General features: G+C 46.4%; 1 protein-coding gene across 1 annotated transcript in view; it reads left to right on the forward strand.

The window, feature by feature from the left end:
- Nucleotides 1-15,995, forward strand: part of CCNK (cyclin K) — a 29,514-nt gene that overhangs the window by 11,069 nt on the left and 2,450 nt on the right. The window contains exons 2-10 of the mRNA XM_068991252.1: nt 3,358-3,607; nt 4,274-4,355; nt 5,804-5,935; nt 9,857-9,962; nt 10,465-10,522; nt 11,238-11,407; nt 11,727-11,998; nt 12,645-12,678; nt 14,914-14,985. Coding sequence (XP_068847353.1) covers nt 3,411-3,607; nt 4,274-4,355; nt 5,804-5,935; nt 9,857-9,962; nt 10,465-10,522; nt 11,238-11,407; nt 11,727-11,998; nt 12,645-12,678; nt 14,914-14,985 — 1,123 coding nt within the window. The 5' untranslated portion in view covers nt 3,358-3,410. The remainder of the gene's footprint in view (nt 1-3,357; nt 3,608-4,273; nt 4,356-5,803; nt 5,936-9,856; nt 9,963-10,464; nt 10,523-11,237; nt 11,408-11,726; nt 11,999-12,644; nt 12,679-14,913; nt 14,986-15,995) is intronic.

The following is a 15,995-nucleotide window of genomic DNA, read 5'->3' on the forward strand; positions in this document are numbered from 1 at the left end:
CTTCCGTTCATTAAAAAAAATGCTCAGCTATATTCATGACCTCTAGCCACTGGATGCCAGCAGCAGCCCCCCAGTTAGGACCACCAAAATATTCCCACATGCACATGCCAAAACACGTGCCCTGGGGGGCGAATTCACCCCAGGCTGAAAACCCCTGCTGTATAATAATGAGAATGCAACAAGGACGAGCCTCGCAAACATAATATTGAGCAAGAAGCCAGTTGTGAGAGAGTGATAGTATCTCATTCCACATCCTCTAGAAACAGGAAAGACTGTCGGATGGAAATAGGAGTCAGGATGGTGGTTATCTTTCCGGAAGTGGTGATTAGGAGAGGAACGAGAACTGCTGGGGTTTTGGTGGTATTGTACTCACCGACTGGATGGTGCTACACAGACATGTTCATGTTGTGAAAATTCATAAGCTATACACTGAAAATGGGTTTACTTTTCTTTTTGTATGCTATAATGCCCTTGAGGCTGGCTTCTGAGTCCTTTTGTAACTTTGACTTTAGGACTCAGGAGCTAGCCTGAAAGAGCTGTTTTCCAGTGGCTGTAAACTGGACCAGTGGGAGCGGCAAATAATGGTAGTGGTGGGATTATAACTCAAAGAATAAGATAAGTATTGATGAGCCCATCCTTGTTTAAATAAATGATCCAATAAATAAATGAGGGAGAAGGAACAAATCTTTCTTATAAAAGAACTCCAAGTGATGTTGAAGGAAGGAAAGAAATAGAAAATCGCCACTAGAACTCCACAGTAATGGTTGCAGGCAAGATCCTCAGAGGAATGCTAAAATTAATAGCTGATACTTCTAGGAGAAACAGGTACTTTGCATACTGTTTTGCATTGCAAAATACTACCCCCACCCCGCCCCCCACCCGAAGACGTAGCCGTTCATACTGACAAGCCCTCAGGCAGCGGCGCTTGATTCCGGTGTTTCCCTTACCCTAGAGTGTGGCCTGGACCTTGGGGCTCCCTTTTAAAGAACAGAAGATAGAAAGTGAGAAATAGTGACTTACAGTGAGAAACTGGCAGCCGCCGTCGTCAGCAGATGAGCGCAGTGAAGCAACAGAAAAGCAAGCCATCCTGCAGTCACTGTCGCCTCCCGTGGTGCGATGAGAGGGGCGCTGTAGGACATTCTTCCTCAGAGCTCCAGTCTGTTAATAGGCAAGTGTCAGACCTAAACCAAGACAGGTATTATCTTCTAGTACTCTTCAAAACTAGGAGGGTCAAGATAAACACGGAAAGAGAAACATATAAAAAGATACTAAGGAAATGTGAGCCCCCGAATGCAGTGTAGCATCCTGGATTCGATCCTGGAACGGAAAAGAGGTTTTTGGAAAAATTCAAAATCCAAATCAAGGCTATATAGTGTAGTTAGTAAGTTTCCAAAATTGATTTTTTTTAAGGGAAGCTGGTTTAGGATATACGAAAATCCGTCTTTACAGCTGTCTTTACAACTCTTCTATAAATGTAAAATTATTTTTAAATAAAAAGTTGTTGTTTTTAAGTGAAAGCCATATAAAAGGATGTACTCAGAGAAATCTCATTCCCATCCCAGTTCTTTACATTCTGTTCTCCCATTCCTTATTGGTAACCAGTTTTTTTATTAGTTTTTTTCTTTTTTTAGGTAAAGATATCTATTTTTACTTTCCCTCTTTTCTTACATCGATACATACTAATGTTTGTAACCATGTATGCTGATCCTGGAAATTTCTCCACACCCATAGTTAAAGGTCTTTCTCAGTCATAACAGCTGCATGGCACGCCGTTTGTGTTAATGGGCCATCTTACTCAGCTGCTGCCTTAGTGACGGGCATTCGCACTGTCTACAGTTTTTCTGTTATGAACAGTACTTTGAATGACCTTGTGCACCTTTGTCTCCAGTCTGTGATGATTTTGTCCCAGTAGATACTTGGAAGTGGAACTGCTAAATCCAAGAGCAAATGCTGCTGCAATTTTGTTACATATCGCCAGATTCCCCTCTGTGAGAGTTGTTCCATTCTGTACCCCCACCAGCAGCATATGAGATTACTTGCGTTCCTCTGGCCTCGCCAGCAGAATATATTGTCAAACTTTTGGGCTTTTTTGCCAATCTGATGGGTGAGAAATGATATCTCAGTACGACATCCGATATATAGCATTTTCTGGGTATATTATAAGATAAAGCAAATATATAAATGGTACAACTGAAGATCAAGTTTTTCAGTGCAAAGGAAACATATAGATAGATACACACACATACATAAATGAGATCAAAGATTAAGAAAAAACCAGCTCTTGATTTTTGCTAAGCATCTGATTATGAGCTCTTCATATATACTGAGGCTTTAGTAAACCAGTCTCCCCCGGCTCCCATCCATTGCCCAGTTCAGTCACACAGAGCGTAAATTAGTTCAAGAAGATTACTTGTCTCCAGGTAGTACTTCATTCTTCCTGTTGAAGGAAGACCACATTCTCTTTAGAGCTCGCAGGTGCAAGGAGCCGGTCCGCCCCTTGTCGCTTTTCCGACCGGAAGTTAGGTTTCCAGATTAACTGAAGCCCCTGGCCCAGAACCTGGCTACCCGGATGCTATTTTCTTGCTGAACCAGACCAATCTGGTTCTAGCTGCCTCCTTAGAACCTTTTCTCTGCCCTGTATGAAAATTCCTGTTTTCTGATCCAATTTACAAATAATTTATATATTACAATAATCTCTAGGTGAGAATCCTTATTTATTATTTTCTTTTCTCAGCTTAGAGGTTTTAGAGAATTTCTTCATTCTGAATGAAAGAGAAGAGGATGAGAAAGCAAGAAAACTTTAAAGGCACTTCTCTCCCTTGTAGACCACCTCCCTTCACCCTCTCACCCCAGATCGCTACACCGCTTTGATCCACATTGCTCTGTTCAGTGGCGTGTTCAGATGTTAATTCATCCAGTATGGTGGCTTTTCCAAGTGGAAGTACCTACATGGAATCAAGTAAACTAAAAAAGGGAAATTTTGATTGGATGCTAGATGGAAGAAATGGATAATTTTGGAGCATAAGTCTTTTGGGTTAGGACAGACCTGGGTTTTACCGAAGAACAGAATGTAGACCAGCATGAGGGAGCTAGGTCTAATGAAGAAAGGCAGAAAGAAATGAGACAAGTGCTCTTCCGTTTAAGCTGTGAAATACGGGATTTATCATACTACGGGTCACTTAAGTGTTAAACTGTGTTTGGAGATGAGCCTGGTCTTCTAAATGCCAATCAGTAGTGTGTCTTCTATTGGAAATTTTTTTATCAAGTACAGATCTATAATTGTAGATTATTCATAATGATGGAGATTGTTTAATGTGAGGTATCCCTTTCCAACATTACTACTTCTCTTTTTCTCAGGATTCTAACGTTTTTCCGAAAGTCTTTTGGAAAGAACAAGTCTACTTCAATAAATGAAGGAGAATAAAGAAAATTCAAGCCCTTCAGTAACCTCAGCAAACCTGGACCACACAAAACCATGTTGGTACTGGGATAAAAAAGACTTGGCTCATACACCGTCACAGCTAGAAGGACTTGATCCGGCCACTGAGGCCCGGTACCGCCGAGAAGGGGCGCGGTTCATCTTTGATGTGGGCACACGTTTGGGACTGTATCCTGTTCCTGGAATCTACAACAGATGGGGTCCCCACCACCACCACCAAGAATTAAATCAGGCATTATAGATGAAAGAGTAGCATCCCTGACCAAAACAGCTTTTAAATATCTTTCTTACTTAAATGCTGCTTCAGATTTGCCTGGCTCCTTTGGGGTTTTCTACTTTTTACCACTTAAGTGTGTAGACTTAGCCACTGAGCTTGTGACCACCAGGATGGAAAGTAGCACCCACTGATCACAGATTAAGTATATCTAAGGATAGTGAAGCCCTGCCTTATTAAAGCTTCCTAGGTGGCTCAGTGGTAAAGAATCCACCTGCCCATGCGGAAGATGCAGGGCCAGTCCCTGGGTCGGGAAGGTCCCCTGGAGGAGGGCATGGCAACCCACTCCGGTATTCTTGCCTGGAAAATCCCATGGACAGAGAAACCTCGCAGTCCATGGGGTCGCAAAGCGTCGGACACAGCAGCACACAGCACACACACCTTATTAAAGTGCAGACTGCAGCTTGCACCAGAATCCTGACACCTTGAGACACCCATTCACCTGCTTTGTCACTGATGATATTTGCTTTCCCACTTCTCTTGTTGTTGTTTGCTTTTATTGTTTTTCTGCATTTAATGAAGACATAACTCTTGGCCAAAGTCCTTAACCAGAACAACAGACACTATGACACCCTGGCAACTGGAATAATTTATTTTCATCGGTTCTATATGTTCCATTCCTTCAAGCAGTTTCCAAGATATGTAAGTATTTTAATTATATCATAATTCTGTATCATGTTATTATTTCTACATAGTTCAGTGGACAGATTGTAGCCTCTCTTTTTATTATATTTTCCAGGAAGTATTCATTTTTGTATGGTACGTACTATATATAAACAAAATCAAGTTCAAACTTTGTTTTTTCCCAATTAACGGTATTAAAATATTTTTTGACCGTTTTATTTAGGTCAATATGAACCGTAATTGTGTTGCACTTAGTGTACTTTACTTCCTTGTTACTTTTCCCAAGATAAGATTGGCCTTACGGCTGAGACCCAGCAAAGGCCAAGATGGCATAGGAGTTCTTTGTTCCATGTCGGTGAGTCTTCAGTGACTTTTTAAACCTGTCCTGTGGGAGATTCCACCTCCAGTAGTTTCTGGTCCAGGACAGCTGGTCTGATGAACACAAAGCACACGTAGAGAGCAATGCTGTGGGAGAGGCATAGGAGAAGGCTAGTGCTCTGAGGGGTGGGGTGGGGGAGGTGGTTAACTGCACCATGGAGGAATGGGGGGAAATGCCAGGGAGGAGAGGCCAGCCTGAGGTAAGCCTTGGCAGTTAGTGGGACCTTGCTGTGCTGAGATAGAGCAGTCATCCACCAGAAACCAGCCTGAGCCAAGCTCTGGGGGAGGCGTGCAGCCAGCCAGGAGTCCCGTGGGCAGGAAGGGCATGGTGGGACTCTGGGTGGGAAAGTAGTCTGAGCTAGACTACCGTGGGCCTTGAATTCCAGACCAGGGAACTGATGCGATGGGAGGGTTTTATGAAGAAGACGGAATTAGACATAGCAGGAAGTTAGTCTGCTGGGGCTTCTTCCTTTTGCTGAGATTTCCTCAGTTTTGCACGCATCTCTTCCTCACTAGTTTGTGGTATTCTCAGAGGAGAGACCGTGTCAGGATCCGCTCTGTACTCCAGCACGGTGCCTGACTGCCGTGTAACATGTGGTCAGGATTCTGTGAATGGAGGGGCACACAGAAGAGCAAGCAGGCAGAGGGAAGCTGGAGACAGAGCAGTGAGGAGGCCGCCGTGACAGAGGAGCTGGCCCGGAGTCAGGCAGCAGGAGGGAGGAAGGAGAGCGCGGGCCGTGGCACGGGGTGGACGCTCTCTGAAGCAAGGCTACTGGGCAGGGAGGCGGTGTCTCTAAGAGCACAGCATCAAAAGAAAGCTTGTTTCTGGGACTTTTTCTGTCTACATGATGTACTTGGCATTTTATTCAGAAAACTATATTTAAAATAATTTGTGAAGCCGAATTAGAGGTCACAGTGTGGAATGTTTGTATGTGGAGTTTGCTTCAAGCTTTTAGAGTGCCCTAGTGTTTATGAATAAGAAGAGCAAGACAGGAAGGGAGGTGCCCCGGTTGTTGTGAAGGCCCCAAATCTTTCTGTTTCTGGGTGAGCCCTGATAGTGAGATCAAGAGCTTTTGTCTTCCTTTTAGGTAACAGGAGCTTGTTGTCTCTTTCTGGCTGGGAAAGTAGAAGAAACACCAAAAAAATGTAAAGATATCATCAAAACAGCACGGAGTTTATTAAACGATGTGCAGTTTGGCCAGTTTGGAGATGACCCAAAGGTAAGAATCATAGCTTCCTGTGCTCAGGTCTTGATTCCTCAGGGCAGCATTGTGGCAGAGTTCCTTGTGTTGGCAGTGGCTGTGGCCCCAGTGTCTGCCAGTCCCTGGAATCCCTAAGAGGCCTTTATACAGAGGATGTTCTTCCTTGCTTCCATGAGTAAGGAGTGGGGATAATGTGCTTTGTCGGCTTCTGAGCCCTTCGGCGGCGGCAGCACATAGAGCCAGTAGGAGCAAAGTTCTCTCGTGGCCGTTGGCGCTCTTAGGCCCAGAAGCAATTTGGCTTCTTGGGTTCATCTCTAGCCGGCTTCTGGGCCGACAGAAGTGCAGGTGCTGTATGTGCGTGCTCTGTGTCTTTTGCTTCCTAAGAATGGTGGAAGGCACGAACACTTGCAGACATCCAGGTTAACAGACTATCCATCTTGTCCCTTCCCCACAACACCTGCTGCTGTCAGGAAATGGTGGCAAAATAATTGTACACATCCTTTTATTCTGTTCTAAAAAGAGCACTTTCAGGGGTCGGTAGCAGCTTTCCCTCTTCTGTTCATGCCAGGGTCTCCCGTTAACGGTCCTGAGGGCTCTGATGGGAGTTATCCTCTATGACATTTGCCACAGCCCATAATGACATAGACTTTCTAACCAGGTCATCATGCAGAGAGTCTTCCTTTTCTCAGCTGTAGTCTGTGAGAGCTCAGACCCTGTCTGTTCTGCCTGGTGCCTAGTGTTCCCTCCTGGCTGGACAGAGTAGACGTTCAACAGATACTTGACTAAATGACAGACTGAGATTTTGGGAAGAAACTGAGAATCACAAAGATGCAAAGCTGACCAGACAGAGATGTTCGGCGCACCCACGGCCGTGTTTCTCCTAGTCAGCTGGTGTTGCTTCCCGTGGCAGTCACCCTCCTTCCGCCCCACAGAATCTGTGTGTGTGTATAAAACACGTGTCTGTTAGTTTTCCTTCTCGCTTCAAGGAGGTGACAGAGGCCAGAATGCTTTTGCACATTCTGTGGTTACGATAAATGGTGGTCCTTTGTAAGTATTGGCAGTGTGGGTAACCCTGTCCCTTGAACTTATTTATAAATCCGTTCACCTGTTTATAAAAATGGGTACCTATGAGAAATTCATAACTAACAAGGGTCAAAAATGTATTTTATGAAAGCAGTGTAGCCCTGGATATTTCTGATGCCATAGGTTTTTGATTTTCACGGAGCACAGAGACTTCTGTAGAAATGGATTGTGCTTTAGTCAGGTCTGGTCACAGGGGCAGAAGGACCCTGTGGCTAACGACCTGTGGTTACTCAGGAGGAGTCAGAAAGATCTGGAAGCTGCAGCCGCGGGTGTGTGTTGTCCAAGGTGCCTTTGGAGGAGTCCTCTTCTCCTTTCAACCTTAACCCCCTGTACCAACACATCAGGAACCTGAGACCCTGACCAGGAGCAGCGAGGCTCAGTACCCAGAAGCCAGCAAGTGGAGCCGTGGCCGTGCTCATCAAGCTTTTAAGGCAGGCCAGCTTGACCTACGGGGGTAGAGGGGCTTTGTAGCCCACACTGCTTTCTCACATGTAGTCTCCCTACGCCTGACTGGGTGTCAGGGCCAAAGGAAAGAACCTGGGTCTGGGAGCGGTGGGGACACGGTGACAGGCGCCGTCTCGATGGAGAGGAGAGGAGAGGAGGGCGGATTGGAGGGAGGCCGTGTGAGCACGTAAGAAAAACAAGGTCCTGAATCGTGTCCCAGTAAACTTTGCCCAAACTATGTGATTTCTCCCTGTTACGTTAATATCTCACGTACTCAACAAATACTTGTTCCAGGCTCTGTGTTAATCATTAGACATAGGTAGCAGTAGGGCTTCCCTCATAGCTCCATCAGTAAAGAATCTGCCTGCAGTGCAGGAGACCTGGGTTCGATCCCTGGGTCAGGAAGATCCCCCGGAGAAGGAAATGGCAACCCACTCCATATCCTTGCCTGGAAAATCCCATGGACAGAGTAGCCTGGTGGGCTTCAGTCAGTGGGGTCACAGAGTCGGTCATGACTGAGCGACTAACACTCACAGGCAGCAAAACAGGCGTGGCCTTTGCTCGCATGGATTTTACAGTCGAGTGGTGGGATAGATTTTATAGTCAAATATTCAGATAGCCAGTGACCTGCTTATGAGTTGTGATAAATGGTATGAAAGGTTATTAAAAGGTGTGGTGAGGCCTTTCCATCTGGGAACCTAGGCAGGTGCTCCAGACAAGTAGTATGGGGCCAAGGGAAAGTTCCCCGAGGGATGATGTTGGCACCCAGACCTGTAATTATCCCTTTAATTGAGTATCTGAAACACAAAGGGAGGCCAGGCCTTGAGCTGTCTCGTAACACTATACTGTATGGGCTACAGTCTGGACACTTGTTAAAGAGGGTTCCCAAATTTAGAAGACACTGTGACGCTTCTGGGAAACGTGTTGGCAAAAATACTGAGGGGTTGGGGTGGAGGAGACAGTGACGGTGGGATTTTTTTTTTTTTTTTTTTTGTACTGTATAAAAGTGTTAAGACTTGAAAAAACTTTCCTGAGAGAACACTTGGGAAACTTGGGTGGAAGCACATTCACCCTGCCTGCCCTGCCATCTGGAATAACTCGTAATAGAATCCTCTGCATCCTGTGAACTGATACCATACTTGAACCTAAAACCAGTTATCTACATGGCTTCTCTTCCCAGAGTTAACAGATTTATGTAACTGTTAACGATGAGATTGTCAGTCTCTCGAAAACCCCCTCTTCTTCAGCTCAAACAAGTGATTCTGACTGTTCTTGCCACACAGAGCATATTGATAGTATTTTACAATCACGTGAAACTGTCTTAATGTAAGTGCTCGGTCAGGCTGTACAGCAGTTGAATTCAAGAAGTTCTTGTCTAATAACTAGTTAGGAAGTATAATCAAAAGAGATCCCATTTACAATAATAGCAGTAAAATAATATATCCAGGAATAAACCTTTAAAGAAATTTATGGAAACCATGTTGGGGCTGGGAGACTTTAGAACTATGAAAGGACTAGAAAGAAGATTTTCATTAACAAATTTTTGATAGGAAGATACAGTGTAATTAAAAGGTCCATTCTATAAATCAGTGAGTTCCCACTCAGAACATAGTGGCCTTCATTTTTTCTAGAACAGTACCAAATAAAATGATATTAAAATGCAGGTGTTAGGGGGAACATGCAAAAACAAGAAACGTTTTTTAAAAGAGAAGTAATAATTGAACTGTCCCTTCCAAATGTTTAATCTCTTTGGTCCTGGTACAGAAATAGACAAACAGATCAGTGAACAAAAAAAAAGATTGTATGTGCGCACACATGTGTATATGTATAGGTAGCTTAGGATGTAGTTTGATAAGAGAAAATGATGATTTATTCAATAAATGACATTGGGAAAGCCTGTTTCAAGAAGGTGAAAGATTAAAACACAGTAATGATGTGCCTCATTCACACACACACTTTTAGCTGGTACAATTCACTGTCCAGGTATCCATGAAGCTGCCACTGTTATAATCTTTCTTGCTTAAAATTTTCAGTGTAAATGCCTGAAAGATTGCATCTTTTAATGGAGGTTTGGAAGGAAACCAAGTTTTATTAATGTATCTAGAAAGTAAAGATCTGTTTTGTAAAGAGGGCTCATGTGTATTGAAAGTAATAACATTTCTGAGAATGTTTGTTTCCAGTAGTTTTGAAAATTAACTCTGATTGTTTTGTTTTCCTACTTGTAGTTCTTTTGAGAATTATATCATCTCCTGAGCGTGTTAAAGGCCTGAGTGGGAGAGAGGAGAAAGGGAATGAAAAATAGTTTCTAAAATAGAACTTGGGCGAGAGAATAAAAGGAAAGCCCACTTTTTTAATGCTGTTTCAGACCTGTGATTGAAATTACTACCCCAGCATTTGTTATTTCATTTTTAGGAAGAAGTAATGGTTCTGGAGAGAATCTTACTGCAGACCATAAAGTTTGATTTACAGGTCGAACATCCGTACCAATTCCTACTCAAGTATGCAAAACAACTCAAAGGTGAGAAGAAAAAACATTATGAAGAGAACCTCTTCATTCTGAAATCATCTGTATAATAATTTGATGACACTCAAGATTACACTTCTCAAGAGAGAAAAGCAGAAAGTTCAGTGTGTGAAGTACCCATGCCAGACAATTCATATTATAGCTGCTAATGCTATTTCCTTTTATGTATAAACAGACTCTGTCATCCAGTTGCCAAGTGATTTGAGGCAGGAAAATGAGTCAGAATATTTTAAATAGCCTAATAAAATCAGCCTCAGATCAGGTTTCCCATAAATGGTGGTTCAGTGTGGGCCATGCGGAAGGAGCACAGAGGTGGGCCCTGGGCCCGCTCGTCTGTCCTCGGCTCCCCTGCCCTTGGCTCCCCTGCAGCTGCGCTTTGCTGCATGTTAGCACTGCTGCTGAGCGCATGGTAGACTCTAAATAAGTACTCGTTGCCTCTTGTTTATTGTTTTTTCTTTCTATTGCTACTAATTTGCCTTCTCTTTCCCATCTCTAGGTGACAAAAACAAAATCCAAAAATTGGTTCAAATGGCATGGACATTCGTCAATGACAGGTACACATGTTCATGGTGTTTTCAAACAGGCAGGGACTTCGTGTGTCATCTAACCTGAACCCCTTATTTTGTAGTGGGGAAACTGACTTGCCCCAGCTTTAGGGCCCAGTACACAGCAGAGCTGGCGTTAAATAAAATCCAGGTCATCTGCTTCCCAGCAGAGGGGTAACCTGTTAAATCATGGTGGTACAGGATGCTGAAGCCTTAGCACCAGCTTGAAACAGAAGTCCAACACAATATACCAGAGAATTTTGACAAGTAAATACTTAAATCCACTTGATTTTGCAAAAGTTGCAGAGTATGTATCTGTAGTTTTATACTTCTTGCGATGGTTCTAGAGCCTTGATGTTCTTGTAGCCCAGAGATCTAATGAGGTACTGTATGGGGAACAAAATGCCCACAAGTAGCATTGCCTCACGTGAGGAGAAGGGTCAGCACCAGGATTCCAGCCACTTAAGAACTTAAGCAATTTCACCTGTATTTTACGGCATAGCAGTTTCTGAATGTGCTGGAATTCTTCTGCCTCTTTAAGGAACAGACAGGTTAGTAGCTGTAGTTAAGTAGCTCATTTCAGTACATTTAGAAGGCTAAAAACTTGCTTATTGATAATACTGTATTTGATCATGTATAGGGGATTATAAGCAAACAGACATTTGGATACAGCGTAAGAGTTTGCTCATCCAAGTCAAGTCACCTCTTTTTCTTGTTGAACTAGTCTCTGCACGACCTTGTCACTACAGTGGGAACCAGAGATCATAGCAGTGGCAGTGATGTATCTTGCGGGACGTTTATGCAAATTTGAAATACAGGAATGGACCTCCAAACCCATGTACAGGAGATGGTGGGAGCAGTTCGTGCAAGACGTCCCTGTGGATGTTTTGGAAGGTATGGGGCTTGCTGAGCTTTCTGCAGGCTGATCATTCTTCCCTGGGAGCCTTGAGTCCCAAGAATGGATTTTCCCCAGTAGGTACACACAAACTATTCTTTAATTAAATTCTCTAATACAGAGTGTTCATTCCATCCAAGCACATTGTTTTGGTGAACTGAAAATGCACACCAGTGCTGCACACACCAGAGATGGGTGATTTATTAATACATATACGACCCGGCATAATGGTCCTTGTAGGGAGGGGCATCACAGCTGCAAGGGACATGAGGGGATTTTAAAACCTTGTGAGGAACGCAGTTGTTGCCTCTCGTTTAGACATCTGCCACCAAATCCTGGATCTGTACTCACAAGGGAAACAACAGATGCCTCATCACACCCCCCACCAGCTGCAGCAGCCCCCATCTCTCCAGCCTACACCGCAAGTGCCACCAGTGCCACCGCCACAGCCGCCTCCAGGCCCCGAGCCACCCCAGCCCCCGCAGAAGGACTCACAGCAGCCGGCCCAGCAGCCGCCGCCGCCGCCCGCCCAGCCACCCAAGAAACCATCCCCGCAGCCTAGTCCCCCCCGGCAGGCGAAGCGAGCCGTGGTGAGTGCGCCGGCTCAGCGTGGGGCGGCCAGCTCCCCACGCAACCCCCCCACCACCTCCACCACCCCCGCAACACACACACACACTGCACATATTCCCCTTGCTGAGGGATTGCCCGGAACTGCAACCTCACCATTTGCATGTCCGTGGGCAGCTGGACCGCTGGTGTGGTGGGAAGGGGGGCCTCTGGGAGCCAGGGCAGCTCTGTCTTCCAGCTACTGCTATTGCTGTGCCAGGGCCCCAGAACCTGCCAGGGGTCATTTGCGCATCGGCACACTGCTGGGGTAGGCGTCTCCCCGGTCTGTCAGTGACGCGGGGTATCTTTAAAGGTCCCTCCCCACGGTAGGGGGAAGACCTGCAGGACAGTGGCAGGGCAGCAGGCCCCGCTCACCACGGTGCTGACAGCTCAAGGAGGACTCAGGGCTGCGCAGAAAAGCTAGTCTTTCTGTCCAATTTGAAAGGGAAAGAGGAGGGAGGCATAAAGGATCTGTCAGGTGCCTTGGTTTGCTCTGCAGGTTCAATCCAAAGTTAATTTTGGTCTGAGGCCGTGTTCTGCCTGTGATTCTGCAGTGCCTGAATAATCGGGTTTTCTGATGATTACTTTTCAGAGTCTTGGTTAACCACTGTGTATTTTCTTTTGTAACAGGTTGTTTCTCCCAAAGAAGAGAACAAAGCAGCAGGTAATTTGCTGTTCTTGTGTTTCCTGTTTTAGTTTTGTGTTGTTTATCAAAACTAGATTCTTAATCAAAAAATCGTTTCCTTTCAGATTTAGATTGACCTTAAAATTTAATGTTGGAGCCCATCAGAAACTTTACCCTACCTGCTTTGTCCTCTCTGTGTATTCCCTGACTGTGTGTTTTTGGATTGTACTCTAACAGAAAGTGTCAGTACAAAGAAAAACACGAGCGGCAGTGAAAATGTGCTCAGCAACATACAGTCATTCCTTGGTATCAGCGGCAGGGGGCGGCCTCTGGGACCCGCCTTGGATACCAGACTCCCAGATGCTCGAGTTTCATAGTCCGCCCTCCCTGTCTGCAGATGCGAGGGGCCGACTGTATATCAAAATAGGAATGTAGGCGAACTGCTGCAGCAGCATTTATTTTTGAAGGTTAGTTAAGCCCACTGCAGTCAGCAGAGTGAAGGCCCCTGGCCGAGCAACGAGCAGCAGCGTGCAGGTAGAAAGAGGGGAGCCACGAGCCAGGGTGCCGCCTGCTGCTTACGGGGCCAGGCTTCTTTGCAACACCTATATGGCCCATATTTGTAGAGCCCAGAGTTGGTTAACTTCTTTGTGTGCTGGAAACCACAGGGTGAGGGAAGCCTGGATGATCACCGAGGAGAAGACGAGAGGCGCTTTGCCTCCGACTCAGCCGGCCGGGTGGTGCTGACCCCCGTGCAGGCGCAGACCGGGTGTATTTCTGATTCTCTGTTTTCTCTGTTGCTTGGTTCCAGGGTAAGAACCCCGGGAATTATTTATTGAACTGTTGTGAGACCTTCACGTTACAGTAAAGCTACATTTTTCTCAGGATCTTTGGGGAAATGATGAATTCAGTACAGGGGAGATTTTTTTTAGCTCCAGATGGGTAGGCAGCAAGTGTGAGACACAGAAGAGGGGGCTGTGCTCTGTTTCACATGGGTGTACAATCCGCTGAGCCGGTGCCACCCCGTGAGAGGCAGAGACCAGCCCGGTGGGCCTCGGAGGAGGACTGATGCCAGTCAGCTGGGGCTGACAAGGTGGAGTCTTTAGGTGGATGAAAAGTGATCAGTGGGAATTGAGAATTTAGGAGAAAACTAGAGAAAGGAGTGTTACTGGACTGTGGGTTAAAAGGGAGTAGCTTTTGCTAGACTGAAGGTGGGATGGAAGCAGGGACTGTGCCCACCTGGTGGAGGGTGGGGGTACTGCAGACGCTGGGCGCTGCTGGAGGTGTGTGAGCAGGAGATGGCATGGTCTGAGTTCATTCGGTTCAGAAAGTTTCCTGGCAGCGCTCACAGCACGGAGACAGGGGAATGGGGTCGGGGGGATCTCTCAGGAAGAGGGTAAAGAGGGTCCGTCCTGGACCTTGAAGTCAGCCTGTGTCTGAGATGGAGGAAGCCAGGAGTGTTGAGCAACTCCAGAGCAGAGCGGTGTACAAGCTAGAATAGAGCAAGTTTCAGGAAGAAAGAACCAAAAATACAAACAAGAAGATGGGGTGCTCTTTTGGTTGTATACATACACTCTCCTCATGACCAGGAGATACTGGACGCAGTGCAGCCTGTCTTGGCCACTTAGCCGAGTGGTCACTGGGGGAGTCAGTTCCATGCAGCTGCCCCACCCTGAAGGGTGGGCCGTGTGCCCTGCCCCAAGTGGTCCCGACCGCTTTGCTGTTACGTCTGCTCGCGTCCAGCCTCCAGTTAATGTGCTGATAACTGGGAGTAAGTATTTTTGAGAGAAAATAAACTCGGATGTGCCTGAGCAAGAATTACACAGCGAGAGTTGCTCCTGTGCACACTCGGGGCCTTTCTTTGTGTTCTCTGTGTTAGGGTGGACCCCGATGGATACCACTTGGCACCTGAGATTCACTCCACTTCTCTCAGGTCATTGGAGGGCTTGTCTTAGGTGGTCAGGAGAAAACTGGGCAGATTCGGAAAACGGGCTGGCCATGTTTGTTTTGGGCGGGGAGGTGGTGAGAAGTGTGGGGCGTTGGAGGGGCGGAGGCGGGGGGGGACAGGGGGATGTGTTTGTTTGATTTCCTTTTTGTTCCTTTAAAAGGATGGTTTAGCCAGTCTGTCCTTAGCTTCCCTTAAAGCCTTCATATCTGCCTTTTCCAAAAAAAATTCCTTAATGGTACATTTTTCTCTTCCTTCTCTCTCTCTCTCTCTCTGTGACATGTTTATTCTACGTGAAGAATAGCTTTTTAAAATCTATTTTTTCTTTTTAGAACCACCACCACCTAAAATTCCCAAAATCGAGCCCACTCACCCTCCATTGCCTCCAGCCCATCCACCTCCAGGTAAGTGCTGCTAGTCTCTGGGAAGACCAGCTTTTCTCTCTGCCTTTTTGAAGGACAGATTTTGGAAGTCTTGGGGAACATTTCTAGAACTTCAGAAATTTAAAAAGACATTAATGACCTAAATTTGGATACTCACTCAGTGTTGTCCGACTTTTTGTGACTCTGTGGTGCCAAGCTCCTCCGTCCATGGAACTCTCCAGGCAGGAATACTGGAGTGGGTTGCCATCTCCTTCTCCAGGGGATCTTCCTGACCCAGGGGATTGATCCAGAGTCTCCTGCATTGCAGGCAGATTTTACTGTCTGTGCCACCAGGGAAGCCCCTGGAACACAAAGGGGGTCGAGGCGGGTGGGAGTTGGGGAGGGTGCAGACTGACCGGGAGAGATGTGTTCTGATGACCCACGGGGCCTCCCAGTCAGTCTGCACCCTCTCCAGCTCCCAGGCCCCCTCCCCTAACCTCATTCTCCCACTCTTACCCTGACTCCACACCATGCAGCCCCCTCCCCACTTTCCCCCCTCTGGATATGTTCTTGTTGCAGCCAGATACACTTTTCACAGTGGAAACAACTTCCCCTCTGAAAAATTCACAGATTTACACCAAGGGCAGTCCCAATCCTCAGGCCTAAAAAATAGTGGAAGTCTTCTGTCCTGTCTCGTTTTTGAGGGTCTGTGCCCTGGAGCCTCCCATCAGACCCCAAGCTAAAATCAGAGGGCCCCCGCGGGGAGGCGTCTGAGATGGAGCTCCTGTCGTGGACAGTGCTAGTGGTGGGGATGTGGGCGGGGGCGGTGTGGGTGCGTCCGGAAAGGAGGCTAAGGGGCATGAGGCAGGGGGCTGGACCGGAAGGGGTTCGGGTGAGTCTGCACTCCAGCTTCAACATCCCAGAGAAGTAGCCCATGGCTGTTTCCACTGACCTGGAATCTCCCTCTGCCCGTCAGAGGTGTCATTTTTCTGGCCTACATGTGATTCCAAAAAGCTGCATGATGTCTACATCCAGGGCTTCTGCCCCTCCAC

Source organism: Capricornis sumatraensis, chromosome 19, assembly GCF_032405125.1.
Source record: "Capricornis sumatraensis isolate serow.1 chromosome 19, serow.2, whole genome shotgun sequence".
NCBI lineage: Eukaryota > Metazoa > Chordata > Mammalia > Artiodactyla > Bovidae > Capricornis > Capricornis sumatraensis.